General features: G+C 38.9%; 1 protein-coding gene across 7 annotated transcripts in view; it reads right to left on the bottom strand.

Moving 5' to 3' along the window:
* CABIN1 (calcineurin binding protein 1) overlaps window positions 1–18,073 on the bottom strand; it is a 192,024-nt gene that overhangs the window by 135,338 nt on the left and 38,613 nt on the right. For 5 of the 7 annotated variants that reach the window (XM_075012556.1, XM_075012560.1, XM_075012559.1 and 2 more), the window contains 7 exons: window positions 16,543–16,704; window positions 14,872–15,078; window positions 14,468–14,613; window positions 9,227–9,488; window positions 3,632–3,892; window positions 2,730–2,881; window positions 2,062–2,240 (listed from right to left, as the gene is read on the bottom strand). In XM_075012556.1, coding sequence (XP_074868657.1) covers window positions 2,062–2,240; window positions 2,730–2,881; window positions 3,632–3,892; window positions 9,227–9,488; window positions 14,468–14,613; window positions 14,872–15,078; window positions 16,543–16,704 — 1,369 coding nt within the window. The remainder of the gene's footprint in view (window positions 1–2,061; window positions 2,241–2,729; window positions 2,882–3,631; window positions 3,893–9,226; window positions 9,489–14,467; window positions 14,614–14,871; window positions 15,079–16,542; window positions 16,705–18,073) is intronic. The other 2 variants (XM_075012561.1, XM_075012562.1) reach the window with 1 other exon arrangement.

Genomic DNA, 18,073 nt, shown 5'->3' with positions numbered 1-18,073 from the left:
AGCAGTGGGTTTGTTTGCTTGTTTGTGGTCCCCAGGGTGGAACAATTTAAATCAAGGCAATTTTCCTTTTTTTACCCAGGGAATGAGTTTCTTCCAAATATTCCCAGATTAGGGTCTCTTATGCCCAGAAGCCATGACTGTTTTTCTATTGCAAAAGTGTGCAGGAATATGGGAAGTTGTGAGAGTAGTGAATAATGTCTTCCCTTTTTCTGTACAGTCCACTCCATTGTTCCTTTTTATGTTCACAGCCTACTTACTGTCTCTCAGTCTTAAGACAACATCTTAACTAATTGTAAGTCCACTGCTGTGCCTGGCCAAGGTCCACCATCATATAAGCACAGAACAAAAACAGTCCTATCTAGCTTGTGGCTTTCTTTGCAAGCGTTATTTGTAGTCCAGTGAGAGAGAGAAACTGAAACACCAGAACTTTCAAGAAGCAAGAGCTAGTAGTTAGGTTGGACAGAGTAGAGCCATTAATTCATTTTTATGAGACTGTAAAGTGTATGGCCACATCTACACGGCCCAATTTTCAGTTCCACTGCCGGCAGATCTATGCTAAGCAGGTTAATGGAAATTGCAAATGGTTTTCTATTTGCATACTCACACGGCTAATTAGCATAGCCACGTGAGATTTCACTCTCAGCAGAGGGGTCTACTGGCAGGAGAGAGGCCATGTAGAAGTTTTTCAGGCATAAGGAACTGGAGACAGAGAGGGATTCAGCCAGCAGAGGCATATCTACACGACCTCTTTCCTGCTGGCAGACCCCCCTGCCACGAGTGAAATCTCCCATGGCAAAGTTAATTAGCCACATGAATATGTAAATAGAAGCTATTTGCAATTTCCAGAAACCTGCTTAGCATAGCTCTGATGACCCAGGCTGCACAGATGTGGTCTATGTGTAATCTGTTTGTGATGAGATTTAATTTTAACTTATTTTTAGATAAGATACTTCGTATTCTATTTGTGATTTTAAAAAATAAAAAAATCCAATGTCTGATTTAAAAAAAAAAACCCTCAAAAAACAATTTTTATCTACCCTTGTATCCCCCAACTGATTTTTCTGTGGGTCAGTGAGCCCTGACCAAAAAAAATATTTCCCACTCCTGCTGTAATAGATCAACACTCAGCTACAGAAGTGCTCTGTAGAATGTGCACTTTATACATGAATGTTGACACCCAAATCTAAGCTTGTCACCAAAATGGCAATTAGGGATGTTAATGGTTAAATGGTAAGCCTCTCCCGAAATCGATGAGGCTTACTGGTTACAGTTAACCAGGAGGGGCTGGACCATGCCTTCACCCACCACATTCAAGGGGTTAACTAATTAAATGGGACTTTTACATCCCTAGTGGCAATACTGAAACAAAACAGTCTGTCAGAACATAGCATCAGGTTTCCTAAATAGTAGATTCCGATTAATTTGTATTGCAATGACACTACTACATGTCCTTACTATTTTTCTTTCTAACCAATCCTAATGTTATTTTATGAGCCACAGAATTGTGCTATTAGCCAGTGATTGTAAATAATAAAGAAAACATTAGACGACAACATCTACTAGACCACCACGCAAACCACTTTGTGTTGATAAGCAATACATTTGTACAGTCGCCACCTGCCTCATTCCAAATGGGATAAACTCTGGTGGGGTTTTTGGATGAAACATTACAAAAAGTCAACTGACTTGCTCAGATTCTCATCAAGTCAAGGAAGAACTGGTGTAGTGCAAGCCCCAGTATTAATTAAAGCCAAGTCTTTCCTCAGAAACTCAACAAGCACATGATTAGCTCCAAAGACAAGCAATGGTACGGAAGGACAATTTAATTAGCCACTTACTCCATCCTGCCCCCATTCCCATTTAGTCTGGGTGGGAGGTGACGACCTTGAATTTTAAAGTTCTGACCAGTGTGAAATTTATGAAGTTAATGAGCAGCAATATTGCCCGTGTTACCACAGACCCATCACCCTCCTTGAAAAGAGAAGACTGATTGTCCCAGATCAAGCCCCCCATGATTAGAGCACCACTCTGTGCTGTCAGTATTGAGAACAGGGACTGTACCGTCCGGCGTTGCCTGCTGATGGGTTTTTTTACATTTGACGTAATCGTGGTCAACTGGAGTGGCTGTGTAAGGTGGGGATGTCAGACCTGGACCAGAGGATGAAGGGAGAGAAGTCCCAGGGCCTGGCACTGTTCCTGCAGAAGAGTGAGAGTCTTCATCAATCATGCAAGTTTTTTCCCTGGGTAGAGGGGAAGAAAAGAAAAATTAAAAAAAGAGTGTTAGCATGGTCAGTGTCTCAATAAAACAAATGGAAACAGAATGCTCCCCTTGCATCATCATCTTCCATATGTAATCAAATCTATTAGCAACATCAGTAAGATGGATTATTAACACATTAAGTATTGTTATAACCGTCAGACACAGGAAAGAAATGAAGGAAAGGCAAACTGGGTCCCCATCAATGGTTTGTGTTAAGATATCTTTATTTTATCCGGTAGCAACCAAAGCTAGATGATTCATGCTAACAAATTAAGATGGACTTTTAAGTACAGCATCATCACAAATAACGGTTTCACCAGTGGATTGACAGATCAGGTTGCCCCTTCTCTAACAATTTGTGATGCATCCCGTTTTGAATTTGTCTACAAAAATGACAATCTTTTACACTCACAGCCTACCTGGGGTGGGAAAAGCGTGTTTTGAGTATATTCTGGAATTTGGCACTCACTTTTCTGTAACTTTTGGGGTGTTCTTCTCTTCACCCCTGGCAAATGGTCCCTCAGAAGCCTCCTTCATGAAGGTAACTAATCTCTCCGCATCTACCCCAGCATCTGGCATCCCCACAAGTTTCAGAATAGAGGCATGAAGACGGAAGTAAACCTAAAAAAACAAAACACAATCCATTAAATCAGTAGAGAGCTCAGAATACTGAAACCAGTTACAAGGAGTAGCCCCGATCTACAGAAATTTCTGAAATTTGCAGAGCAAGCTATGCCACATGTAACTCATCAAGACATTTTCTGTCTGTCTAAGCCAAATAAATGGCACAAGTTCTCAAAACAAAAATGTGCCCACTTCCAGGCAACTGATTGAAGCAATGGGGACACACATGGGAGAAGGTCACAAGATACTTTGTACAGTCAATGTCCTTAACACACTGTGGAGCTTCTGTAACTACTGTGCGAGCTCATGGCATAATGTCCTGCCTCTGGCTAGGGGATAAATTTCACATCAACCACCTACACTTCAACCTCACAATCTGACTGATGAGTTTTAAGTGGGTTAATTTGATTCTTATTAAAGAAGTAATAAACAATAGCATTATCTGATACCAGTACCATATTTATAAAGTAGCTTTATAATGCAAACATTTAGGAATTCCATTTGTTTCCCACTTTGTCTTGAATATATTTTCATCTCTTGCCACTAAGCTACTAATATGATTATCATCATTTCAATTAACGGGAGAAAGCAAAATTTTAAAGCATAGGTTTGTAAATAGAAAATAGTGTCTACTACATGCGTGTCAACATTTTCAACACACTGAAAACATGATAATGACTTTTAAATTCTTCTTCGGTTTTGCTACAAGATGTGGCATTAAACTTTTGTATGTGTTTCCCATTTTACCTCTAATGCCTCCATAGCCAATTCTGGCGGGTTATGGTAATGAATCTTCTTTGGATATCTGGCAGCCTCTTCATGTAGGTAGTGGCCTGCCTGTTTGTAATGAAGCAGATAGACAACAGGAGACTGCTTTTGCTTCTCTGCAATCTTTCCCAGCATGTAGTGAATAAGCCACTCTTCCTCATCTCCATCTCCCTCACAGCGAGATGCTGAAGTAAAGCAGAGTTTGGCTGTCTCCAACATGCTGTCTCGACGTTCTTCCATCTGCAATGGGACAAGATACTGAAAACACAAGTTCACCCTTAGCTGGGAGACACAATGCTGAAATTTATTCTACTGTATATGAAAAGCTCTCAAAAGCAACACATTATATAAAATTCTTTATGTTTAATGGCAGAGCATACAAAATGTATTCAAATACCCAAATTGCTTTCGAACATTCAAAATGTGGTGCCTATGAATCTCTGTTTCATCCAGTTAAATGCCTTCTCACATTAATGACTGAAATAAAGCAGTAAGAAAAAAATGTATAAATATAAAACTGTTGTGGAGAAGTTAACAGTGATTCTCCTTTACCATCATTGTAAACAAATTCTCTCAACACAGTTTATTTAAAAAATGATATTTAGGGATATTTATCTAACTCTGCAACTAATAATCTCTTAGAATACAGGCCATATGAATTCAAAATACATTTTATAATAGTTGGTAAAATTCTGATTTTTGAGCCTTATAAGCAAAGCTGCAGTATTGATTTTTACTTAAGGAAACAAAACAAATGCATAAACTAAAGTTAGCCTTCAACAAGGCTGAACTAAAAATATTTATGAAGTCACAACAGAATGCTAAATATTGTCTAGGAAAGTATTGCTTTATTTTACAAAGTTTTAATAGAATATACAGTGTTTTCTTGCATAGAAAATATTCTTCATACATATCTGCCCTATTTGCATAATTCACTTAAGGAGAATCCCTTTGATTATGGTTTGATACAATTACGGTAGTTTTATATTTGCTTTTACTCAAATGGGTACATCCCTGAAACCAAGAATCACTTTGTTTCAACTGAACTTTTGTTATACCATCAGCTTAGCCATCTCAAAGAGTTATACCCTTATAAGGAATTCATTTTTTAAAAGAAAAATTGAAATAATTTTAAATTAATATTCTGGTTTGGTGCATGAAAACTTAAATTGGATGATCTGTCCCACCTTATAACTCTGGTACAAATGGTAACCAAACTACACTCAATTGTTTAATAAGTACCTTACTGTGGTAGGTTTACAACAAAGAAATGAGCATATTTTTACTGTAAAGACTGGCATGAACTTTAATAATGAGGCTTTAAGGTAATTAATTCTGGTGTGCTTAGGTATAATTATCAAGTAATCTTTAGATATGCAATAAAAACACACTGTTACATGGCAGTTCACAGTAACACAGTGAAGTGCTTTCATTTCTTGTATGTGAAAAGCTCTGCACACTTCTATCATGATACAATACGGAAACGGAACAGTGGCAAATAGTCATACCTATGAACGCTCAAAATTGAGAAAAGTGAAAATGCAACTTACTCCTCTCCCATTAATATTTGGGATGTTAACACATCAAGAATTTTGGAAGAGATTGGAGAGAAGAGGTGCTAACAAATATTTGTGCAGGTTGAACCTCTGTAGTCCAACAGCCTCAGGACCTGACTGGTGCATAGCCTCAGAATTTGCCAAACCACAGGAGGTCAATATCGTCTAGAAGCACTACCAACACTTCCACTTCATACTGGGCTCTTAGAAGACATTTAGGGGTAAATTAGAGCTAAACAACAGCACAGAACACTGAGAGCCAGTACTGGGGGCTGTAAACAAACTTGACCATACCCATGGAAAGTGGACATCCAGCTAACTAAAATCATGCCAGACCACGAGTGTTTCCAGACCACAGAGTGCTGGACTGGAGAGGTTCAACCCATACCCTATGACTACTATAAAATCTGTGTCATGATGTTCCATAGTTCTCACCTTTCAATAACGTCACCAAAGTTGCATGTGGACAACTAAAAAGATGAATCTTTCCAATTACCAAATTGAAAATAAATAACCAATTCTGGCACTTTTCTATGAGAGAATCAATGCCAATCAGGCACAAATTTCATGGGAAAGAGCCCTGGATTTCTCTTTTCTTTCCATAATAATTGCCATCTTCTCAAATTATCAGTAGAAGCAGCAAGAATGTAAAAACAGGATCCAAAAAATTGATCTAATGTAACCTCCTTGGTTAAGTGTCTGACCTCTCACCATTAGTTTTAATGTTTCCTGAATACACATGAACTGAGGAGATGAGCTACCTGATCCTTAGTGGGTGTTATGAAGAGTAAGAGCAAGAACCTGGATAAGTAAATTTGCCCATATGCTTATTTTGTTTTCCTGGAAGACACAGAAATTCACTGAAGTTGTCCTTCATTAATTCAACTAACTCCGTGCATTTCCCACAAACATGTTTAAAGATGCTATTTCAATAGATCATCTGTTGCAATGGAACACAACTGCTAACAGCCACCACATTCTTCATAATTCCAATTATCAAGCGTACATATACTGCTCATTTTGCTTCCTGGGAATATCCTTCTTGACTTCCAAGTGTTTTATTACGAGACAAAAATCTGAATTCAAATCCTTGGGGCAAGTTTGAGCTAGAAAACACTTCTTGTGCTGTTCAAGGCTGCTCATACTCAAACCTGATCTCAGGTCTGGCATCATCGACAATTAATTTCAAATATCCTCAAATTATTTTCCCTTCATTATTAAGCTTTTCAGAGGGTCCATTTCTTTAAGGTTTATTTTAAAATATAACAACAATTAAAGGGTTTTATATACAAAGAAAATTAGAAAGCAAAAATTTAAACCCAGATTTATCCGTTAAGCTCCTCACTAAGTTATAGAGGCTTTCAATGTGAAAAAGTAATAATTAACTGGCTAAAAGATTCTCTCTCTATCTCACAGGAACCCCATTGTTATATCTTGATTCTCAGCAAGTTACTCCCAAATGAATCACTTTGTGACATCACAAATACCATGGACTGGAAAATGATGATATTGGGGATAGCATCCATGACCCAGATCTACTAAGAGGGCTGGAGGAAAAATTTTAGGTTAGTCAAACTGTATTTATGTGCTGAACATCACTCTGAACTTCATTAATGGGGGCACATTCAACAGAGCAATTCAATTTAAGTTTTTGGGTTTTTTTTGCAGTTCACCTTTAACTCAGAATGAGAGACTCTTAGACACTTTTGAATTAAAACAACCAAGAATCTGAGTTGAGGGAAAAAACAAAGCAAATCTTATATTTTCTGTGAATATGGGGTCTCCTTAAGACTGTTTCCCAAATAGAATGTTCAGCTTCTTTTGTGCCTAGCTCAAGAAGTGTTGATGAAAATGATTCACTACTACTACTACATCTAGCACTATGAAGACAAAAAAGTATTTTTAAAATTTTGACAACATAAATGATTAGTTAATTATTAACTTTTCAGTGCAGCTAATGCTAAATTTTTTATCAGGCAGTCCTAACTCTCTTCTGTTTTCAGGGTATGCACATCTTCCTTTTCCAGATTTAATGGACTGCTTCCAAAAATAATGTAATGTATTTGTTCTTAGTTTGTGGGGATACTGGCTAGAACAATGGTCTTTAAGACAATGCTTCATTTCATAAGTTGTTTAATTTATATCTCATTCCATGGGTAGAAAAAGATGCGTCTCTGAACAAATTACATGGAAAAGCATTGAGTAGAGATTTAAAACAAACTACAATGGGCTGGGGTGGCATGCCTCTTAACGTAGACTTCCCAAAAGCACAGTCTGATCGCAGTAAATGATTCTATGAGCTCCCCAATGACAAAGTGCTCATGGGAGAGACAAGTATTCTTTATACTGAACCATTTCAAGATACTTATCTCATTCACCAAGAAGCCATCTAACTTTCAGTGAGAAAGGTCTACCAGCCATATATCCCCAATATGATTCTTCTTACCTTAAAAGTTACATAAAAGAAAATATCTCTCTGTTCCAAGAAATCATCATTTGGCCACTTTTTTGCAATGGGATATATAATCTGATCAGAAAAGAAAGGTATTAAAATAAGAAAGTTCATTTTAATTCCCCACAGTGGTTTATGGCAGGTATTGTTCCTTTTAGGTCGTGTCTACATGAGCCCCAAACTTCGAAATGGCCACGCAAATGGCCATTTCGAAGTTTACTAATGAAGTGCTGAAATGCACATTCAGCGCTTCATTAGCATGTGGGCGGCCGCGGCACTTGGAAATTGACGCTCCTCGCCGCCGCGCGTCTCGTCCTGACGGGGGTCCTTTCGAAAAGGAGCACCGTCAGGATGAGACGCACGGCGGCGAGGTGCGTCAATTTCGAAGTGCCGTGGCCGCCCACATGCTAATGAAGCGCTGAATGTGCATTTCAGCGCTTCATTAGTAAACTTCGAAATGGCCATTTGCGTGGCCATTTCGAAGTTTGGGGCTCGTGTAGACGTAGCCTTAGTCTTCTCCTTCCACGTTTTCTCTGGCATAGTTACCTTTGCTGAAAAGGCTCTTAAGGTTCATCTTCAAGCTGCAGAGTAGAGATAACTTTCTAGGATTCAGAGCATGTTTTCATAGATTTGTTCTAGGATGGAAGACAGCCTTCCAGAAGGCAGGGGGAGAAGGCTGTTCTCATCGTACCATTCACTTCCATTCATATACTGTGGAACTTTAGATTTTCATGTCTATTTAACAACCCACTGACCACAGACAATTTACCTTCTTTGTTTTTCCAAATTCTCATTCCTCCATTGTAATCTAATACTTCAGAGCCAGGATAGAAGGCAAAGGTATCAGAAAAGGGGATACAACATTGTCTTTATCCAGAGACTCAAATTTATGAAGATTAAATTTGCTTTTCCCCCTTGAATCAACAGAAAATTTTACAATCAAGATAATTTATGCATGGCTGTGGTCAAGAGTAAAAGACTGTAAAATATTCCACGAAATGCTACTGAGCTGTTTGTCATTTAACAATTTTTATCCATGAGCTTAGGTAACTCATCTAAATGTAACAAAAAGAGCACTCCCATCATGACACAACAGAAATTATGTTGTGTGGACACAAATGTGAGTGGTCCAATTTTTTGGTATGTGACTATTAAAATACATACATTTCATATTATTCTAAAGTAATTTGCATAAAGTTTACTAACAAGGCAAATAAATGTATTGTAGATACCTGCTGTTCAGTACAAATTTATAAGGATTTGGCTTGGGGGCGGGGCACTGATTCTGCCATCTTTATGCCTTCCCTGGAGGAAAAATTTGAGTAGGCCCAAATCTCAGACAGACTAATTTTGAGAATAAACTACCAACATTTCAAGAAGTGCTCATGTTGGCAATTAAGATGTTTACTTTCACTAGAACTGGGTGGATGCTGTGACTAGCAATGTTGCTAAGTCATGGTGCAGGGCAACAATTCCACACCAATAGTACTTACTGTTTTAAGTCACAAAGATTAGAAGGTTTAAATAAGCATTTCAAAGCTTGCACAGCTCTAACTTAGACCCCACCTGTTGCACAACTTCAGAGGGAAGTTCTAACTTCCACTGCTTAAGCTGTCGGGATGCAAAAGAGTGCAGGGCATAGGAAATGGTGCCATATTCTATCCAGAGAGAGAGATTGGAGCTATCAATCTCCAGGGCTCGTTTGAAGCAGTTGAGGACAGGAGTAGAGTGTTTCCAAATGGGGCCATCACTCTTCAGCTCATTGGAGTTCAACTTGTCCTGAATTCGACTTGCTCTAGCCAGTGCCATGCCAGCCCAAGAATCAAACCTATGCAAGAAAGAACAGACAAAGCAAATGAACTACTCACTACCAAGCAACTTAAATGATGAGTGTGATTCTTTCTTTTGCTGTTTCTCCAGATATTTTCTTCTTTCACCACAGGCTTCTCCAAAACAATATTCCTGCAGCACCTCCTGCCAGGGTTGTGGCATTCTGAGCTACACCATACACATCTAACCACTACTATTCTCAAAATTAATTGAAAATACTTCCTCTGTCCCCATTTTATGTTTCAGAAGTATGAGGAACCTTGTCTGAAAAACAGGTAAAATAGATAAAATGTTTACGTTGATTTTGAAAACCTCCATTTTCTTGATAACCTAACATTGTCCTAAATGACCATTGTCAGAGAAAACTGAAAAAAATAATGAAATAACTAGCATCTTTTAATTTGAAGTGCATATGTGCATGTTTGAACAGTTCAATTCCAGCTGGCTTCTACTCTCAGAAACCACGATGTTCTATCAAAACAATACATGGCACCCTTTCACCCTCATCTCCAAACATTAATCAAACCTTGTCCAACAGACAGCCGGGTATTTACAACATTCTGTATTGCAGGACAGGATGGCATTCTGTCTTTACTATCATGATGTTTTCTTGGTAGTAACATAACTGAGAACAAAACAAATCTCCCTCTAGGAAAATGGTAAAAGCTACCTTCTCAGTGAGGAAATACTTCAAGATACAACAATATGTAATATAGTGTGGAAAGAAGGGAAGGCACTTAAGGAGTAGACAAGATCAGTGCTAATGACTATACACAAAAAAGAAAGCACGTTGGAGTGCAAGAACTACAGAACAATTGCCCTAACAAGTCATCTAAGTTAAGGTGCTGACAATGATATTGACAGAGAGACTGAGATCACAGATAGAAGAACATCTAGCAGATGAGCAACCTTGATTCAGGAAAGACAGAAGTACCACACAGCAGATATTGGCATTACGATTGATAGCAGAGAAAATGCAACAAAAGAACAAGGATTCCTACAATTGCTTCATCGATTTTCAGAAGATATACGACAGGATAGATCAGAAAGGGACTTGGACGGTGTTGGAGTTATATGGAGTGGACAGCAGACTGATATGGTTGTTGAAGGATATCAACTACAATGAGGCGGCAGTGGTAAGAACATGCAGAGAGTTGGGAAGTTGGTTTAGAACAAACAGAGGTACGAGACAGAGGTCAACACCACCAAGGAAGAGGTAGAAGGGTATCAGTGCATGGGATGAGAATTAACAATTTAAGGTTCACAGATGATATAGTTATCGTCGAGGAAGATGAAGAGAAGCTAGCAAGAACAGTGCAGGTACTAAATGAGGAAGGGAAGCAGTACAGACTGATTATGAACATCGATAAAATGAAGACAACGGTATTTGGAGACAAGGAAATAGGAAGGAAGATCAACGTAGATGGGATCAAACCAGAGACTGCAGAGAAGCTCACATATCTGGGGAGCAACATGATGTATGATCCAGATTGTAAGAAGGAAACAGTGACTAGAATAGTGAAAACAAGAGCGAATTTGAAGGCGATGGATAAGAACTGGAAAAGGAAAGCGATTAGCTTAAAATGAAGATGAGTGTCTTGAAAATGTGTGTATTCAGCAGCATGTTGTACATATGTGAGACATGGGTGGTAACAAAAGATTTGAAGAGAAGTACATTGGCGTTTGAGAGGAGTTGTTACAGAAAGATCCTGGGAATAGGATGGATACTGAAGGTCACTGATGACAGATTAGATGGGAAGATACAAGTGAAAAAGAACCTACTGCAGAAGGTTATACAATAGAAACTACAGCAACTCAGGCATATCTGCAGAATGAACGAAGAGCAAAAAGTCAAGACCCTGATATTTGGCATAATGGACAGCTTGAATAGAAGGCAGACCCCACAGAGAATGCATAGATGATATAGTAGATTGGTGCAGAGCTAGTCTACAGAAACTAAGCCACTCTGCACTGGACAGGGAAAGATAGAAGGAAGTAATGAGGGAGCACTGGACGCCAATGGTCACTGAGCCAGTGGCGATTATTGATGATGGCAATGACAATGACAACAATATGCTTGTAAGCAAGGTTAAGATTCTGTCACAGTTATTTTTAGTACTAGTCACAGACAAGCTGCACGCTAGAAACAGAAATTAATGAAAGCCCACAACTTGTCCATAATTTTTACTAAAAATCACTAGGCAGAGGGGACTGATAGCCCCCCCCCATTACTGTGGGGAAAGGGGGAAAGGAGGGGAGAAAGAAAGAGCTCTAGTCCCATCTGTTGGGGGAAAGAGAGGTGAGGACTGACAGTCCCTGCTGCTGCAAGAACAGCTCCAGACCCTTCAGCTGCTGAAAAGGGGTTTGAAGCTGCAGTCACAGAGGACCATTAGAGTTGTGAAATCCATGATCTCTGACTAAATCATATCCTTACATATAAGTGACAATAAATTCAACAGTATTCTCCACATTTTATGAACCCAAATTGCTAATCCATTTGAGACCTTGGGTATGGAGCTTCTAATTTTTAATGTGATTCTAGAACCAGATGGTTAATCATACTTGTAAAACTTCAGTTTCCACTACTCAGTATAGACTTGTGACTTAACTCGATGACAGATGAAAAGGTGATCTGATGACACATTTTATGGGGTTTTAAAAATTAGATATTTTGAAAAGATAATGCATCAGGTAACTGAGGTGAAAATACAAGGCTGCTGTATAAGGTATTATTTGTTGGACAATTAATAGTAACACATTAATGGCAGTCTGTGGACCAGAATTTTAAAGTGACACTCAAATGTTGACAGGCTTGAATCCTCCCCTCTTGAGAAAATCATGAGTTCCTATTAAAATGTTCTTGCAGTTTTATTATAAGCTATCAATTCAAGACTTCAACACTTGGAAAATCCCAGTTTCTAAACTGGAAGATTTAATAACAATCAACCCATGATGCTGGATTTGCTTTGACTGCAGACTTACACATATAACTGAGCTCTGTGCCTATATTCTCCCTGTCTCTTTGTTAAATGACTGGATTTAATTTTTTTTGTTTGTTCGTTTTTCAGAATAGGTTTTTATAAATGTCAATCCCATTGCCATTACCTTAAAAGGAAGCTGGTAAGAAAAGCCTAATTTGTATGCCCTAGGTTTACTGACTGGCATTTTAATATTACTGTAACTCACTTTTTGGAGGAATTTTAAAATAGAAAAATACAGTTTTTTAAAATGAGGGACTGCCAAACTATGAGTCTTACTCAATCTGAAATGCATCCTTTAGAGATGGTGAAGACTGAGAAGTCAGATGAGAAATATTTCTGAGCTTAATAGGTGGTCATCAGATCATTACAGCTCTATCCATTTTGTACTATGTGAGCATCTCACTGCCAGTTAATATAAACAACACCAGCCCAAGCAGCAAATCCATTGGGAGTTGGTCTGTATTTATCTTATGCAGATAATCACAGACCTAGCTTCCATTTCTCACGGTCAGTAAAGCTGCACCAGGGAAACAAATGAGCAAAACGTCAAGCCATTGCATCTCTCGCTTTTCCTACTTTCAATTCAATTTCTCCCACTCTCTGAATTTTGGTAATTTCAGAAACCAAAAGGAGTATGTCAAATAATTGATAATTAATAATAGAGTTTTTACGCCCAAATGCTCCTTAAGATACAACTTAGTTCTAATAATAAATAACAAAAAATTTTATTACTTTTCAAATACAACAAAAAACAAAGGTTACTCACCTAGCAGTAACTGGCGTTCTTTGAAATAAGTGTCCCTGTGGGTGCTCCACTAAGTGGTCTTGGTGCCATTCTGGGGCCCACATTGGAGAATTTGCCTTAAGTTCCTTCTCTGTGTCAGAGGCTTTGGGCCCCGATGCAGAGGGGAGGAGAGCAGGTAGTGGAGCCCCAACAGGGACACTGACCTTGAAAACTACAGTTACTGCTAGGCAAGTAACCTTTGTTTCTTCATTGAGCAGTGTCTCTGTGAATGCTCCACTCATGGTAACTATAAAGCAGTATACAGTAGACTGGTGAGGTTTTGATTTCATACAAAAGCTGCTCTGACTACTTGTGTATCAGTTCTCGGTCCCTGCATGAGCATGTAATGCTTTGCGAAGGTGTGCTCTGACACCAAGGTGGCTGCTTCAATAATATCTGCTAGTCACATATTATGACAACAGGGAGGCTCCTTGTTCTTTTGTTGGTAGCATAGTTGAATACAGTTTGTGATCCCTTTGGACTGTGTTTGGGTGGCTATCTGCTGTCCTTTGGATCGGTCAGCTATTAAGACAAAGAGGCATTGTGTTTTGCTGCAAGGTTTGGTTCATCCTACACTAACAACTAAGGTAGAGAGGTATGTGCCGCTTGTCCCTGATCTGATGCTGGTGTGAGAGACTTCTCCATTTGTATTAACTTGAGCCTGAAGTCTCTGTCACAGTGAGCCCTGGCTTTAAGTTTGCAGCTGTGAAGGCAGTTTTGAGCTTCATTAGACTTGCCTGAGCGGTGGATGCACGCTAAGTGTCAGAGAAAGGCTTTGCCTCTCAGCATGCAGAACAACGTTTGAATCCTGGAGATCCAGGCATGGCACTGAGAGAGAATTTTTTTTTAAATGTTATGAGTCATTAACTCTGAACTGTAATAAACTGAGTATCTCTAATCACTAACACTACAGACTAACTAACTAAAATTATTCCATTCTAGGACGACCACGGAGCTCTGTCTCAGGCCAGGGATGGTTAAGAAGGAACTGAGGACATGAGCCATGTATGTGTCATTCCAATGTTCAACAGTGCCTGAGGAAGGCATCACACATGCGTGGTCCATACAGGGACGGCTGGCAAACTCTCCAATCTGGGTACCGGGATGGGACCAAGAACATGAATGGAGCGCCTACAAGAATACCTCCCAAAGAAGAGCCCTGATTTATCTCGTTTCAGCACTGATGTATTGAAGGGAATGAACAACACTGACCTATTTGGACAAATACAGACGTCATGCATGTAGAATTTAATGGCCTTAGACTGTTCTTTATTCTTGAAATGATAGTCTGCCAGGAGGTAGTACAGTTCAGTCACCACTGGAGGACAGTAGTCTGCCCCCTCCGGGAGAGATGGTACCTGAAAACAGAAAACCTTAGGTGACTCAGGAGCATACTTTAAAATAGTTCTCCTGCTACTTTCCCGCATCTCTAAATCTATCCACATTCATCTGCATTTTACTTCTTCCTTGCAAAACTGCAAGCTTTGGCAAGAGTGTTCTTTCCCAATTAATATGTGATGTGAGCATCAGACACCACCAAACAATCTCTTACTGTGAAAGCAAAACAGTATAACCATTTTCTCCCCGGAAGTGTTTTTAAACACAATTAACTGTACCTTGCTGATGGTTCCTTCAATATAACCAGAGACATCATCTAGACTTAACATCGGCTTGTCTGTTCGAGGAACAATTGTAGCGATCTTCTTCAGAAGATTGGCCAGATCTGCAGACACAGTGCTGGTTTTGTAGCTATCAAACTCAGGAAGGGTTTTGGGCTTAAAATATTCAAACATGAATACTGCATCTTCCCACATCAGATCCACCTTAAGGGATGGGGTGGGAGAAAGAAAGAAAGAAAAAGAAATTATCTTAAAAAGTTAGGGATATTTTTAAAAAAATAGGATAAAATAAAACTTTACATCAGCTGGAAACAGTGCAAACTTCCCAGAATGGAAGTTACACAGCTCAAATAGTGATTAAAGGCTGGGCTCCCAACTATAAGTTAATGAATGCTTAGAATGAGGGTAGCTTTACTTACTTGGAAGAGGTGGAAAGTCTGCTTCCACCTGCCTGGTAAACAGGAGAGTTGGAGGCAGGCATTTATTCCTTCATTGTACCTGATACAAACTGACATGGAAGGTGTGGGAAGATACAGTTGCTACAGATTTTGAAACTCAAATCCTGTTCATGGAGAAGGAAAATTCCACGAGCCCTCTCCAGAAATTAAAGATTCAAAGCTTTTTCAAATCAAAAAGCAAAATAGTCAGTCACAGCCTTGGCCCATCGTTTTTGTTCATTTATAAAAAACGTTCACGTTTGTAGATTTCCTATCTTAAGCTAACTGAGTTATACTTCCCCACTGCTTATGTAAGACTGGAACCTACTTTTCTAAGACGTGGTGACATCACAGCCTCAATGAAGTAAATGGGAGTTTTGTCATTTATTTCAAAGGGGCCAAGATATCATCGAGAGTTTCCAACTTTTTCTAGACAAGCAATGTTGTGTAGAGTAGGAGGAATTCTCTTCTCCAATACTCCCTTTTTTTCTTTGCCATTCTCGTTCTTCTTCTCCTTTTTATTGGTTTTACAAAACTGTCTGTTGAAATCACTTCTTTTGGCCCTCTATCATATCATACACATGGGATAGGTTAGGCTGAGAGGACAAATTCACCGACAGACTATGACCAAGAAAATACTGCTATCACTTAGCAGACCGCATTGCAAAATTTTGAACAGGTGTCTTACCTTATTGTTTCAGAGACACTAATCCATTAAGTATTGTGGGGGGTAAAATAAAGACACCGGAGACATTTTCATGACTATCTGGTTTTTAGTAAATGTAAAATTATCCAGAGTCTAAGAAAAAGTGAAAGGTTTTCTGGAGATTCCTCACAGCTCTGCTTCTCCCAGATTGAATTCTGTATGTTTCAATAATCAGCAACCAACCAATATTGGCCACCAGGATTTTGGCAGGGAAAAATGTTAATATTTTACCAGCATCACATTCACCTGTGCGTTTTTCATATCCATCAATTGTACGATCACACCTGCACCTATTTTCAACATCGCACTCTCTTGTTCCACACTTCTAATTTAGTTTAAGGATCCATGGAGTTTTTTCATCATTTTACCATACATAAAGGAGATAAACCTCAACTCCTCAGGAAAAAAGGACCTAGTAATTATGAATCCCTCCCATTAATTCAGCTCAATATAGTGACAATCAAAAAAAGCATGTTCTTCAGCATTCTAAGGTATTACACGAAATATAAGCTGTGCTTATCTTACCTGCTGCACAGAATGCTCTTCCAGATACCTTGCTTTGCTCTTTTTGCTTGGGAAGCTGTACAAACAGTAGAAACACTGCTCCAGGGCTGTCTCCAGCTCCTCTTTGTAGGGATGAGTATCTTCAGAAGTAGATACTGCAAGCTCCTTTTGCAATACCCATACCTAGAACATCACGGAACATCACAAGCATCATAACTCAAACAATGTCTTACAACTGAATTTTGCATTAAATTCAATATTTCTTGCTTTCCTAGATGTGGCACGTGGCTACTGTGGTGAGGAATGCTATATAAGAGCCTACATCTAAAAGAATATGTACAAAACAGGTGTATTTTTTTTCTCTGTTACACACATCCAAATATTCTCCAACATCTCTGCATGCTCAGTCTTCTAATATAGAATCACAGAATCATAGGACTGGAGGGAACCTAAAGAGGTCATCTAGTCCAGACTATGCACTCATGGCAGGTACAAGCACCACCTAGACCAATGTTTTTTAAACTGTGTTCTGCAGAACACAACTCAAAAGGTGTGCTGCAAGTATTTGGAAAAATGCACTGATGGTACACATTTTCTATTATTAAAACCAGATACAATGTTATGTTTTCATTGATATGATACCTGATTAAATTACTTCAATTTGTATTTGTTGTATACGTTGCTGGTTTTTTTTGTATATTTTTGTCAGACATTTTTTTTTCTTTGGTGTTCTGTGGTTTCAAAAAGCTTAACACGCACTGACTGTGACAATCCTTGGCAGGTGTTTGTCTAACCCTCTCTTAAAAATCTCTCACGATGGAGACCGCGCAACCTCCCTAGGCAATTTATTCCAGTGATTAACAACCAGAACTTTCTTCCTAATGTTCAACCTAAACCCCTGTTGCTACAATTTAAGCCCATTGCTTTTTGTCCTAGCCTCAGAGGTTAAGTAAATTTTCTCCTTCCTCCATGTAACAACCTTTTAGGTACTTAAAAAAGTTATGTTCCCTCTCAGCTTTCTCTTTTCCAAACTAAACAAATGAAGTTCTTTCAATCTCCCCTCACACGTCATGTTTTCTAGACTTTCAGTCATTTCTGTTGCTCTTCTCTGGGCTTTTTCCAAGTTGTCCACATCTTTCCTGAAATGTATCACCCAAAACGTGACACAATACTAGTTGAGGCCTAAGAAGCACAGAGTAGAAATGTCCATTTCCATTACACTATAATATTTTTTTACCTTCTGTATTTGTACTACTTATCAAGTTCTCTTCCAACTTCAATGCCTCAAGACAGTATCTCCACTTGACGGTCCCAAACTTCTAAGTAATTGAAAAGCTTCCTCATTTCCACTCCCTCTGCACATTTAGGTGTTTTTCACTAACAAACACATTACATTTTACCAGCCCTGACATTAAGGAAAGCTATCACCAGCAAAGACAGAAAAATGGGAAAGAAGAGGCCCCCGTTCAGAAGATATGGAAGAGCACTTGGAATAATGAATTAAACTCATGTAAAAAGAAAGATGTGAGTTATTTTGCACAGTAACCCCTTC

The sequence above is a fragment of the Carettochelys insculpta genome, chromosome 18, assembly GCF_033958435.1.
Source record: "Carettochelys insculpta isolate YL-2023 chromosome 18, ASM3395843v1, whole genome shotgun sequence".
NCBI classification, from domain to species: Eukaryota; Metazoa; Chordata; order Testudines; family Carettochelyidae; genus Carettochelys; species Carettochelys insculpta.
This window is presented reverse-complemented; position numbering and strand designations above follow the sequence as displayed.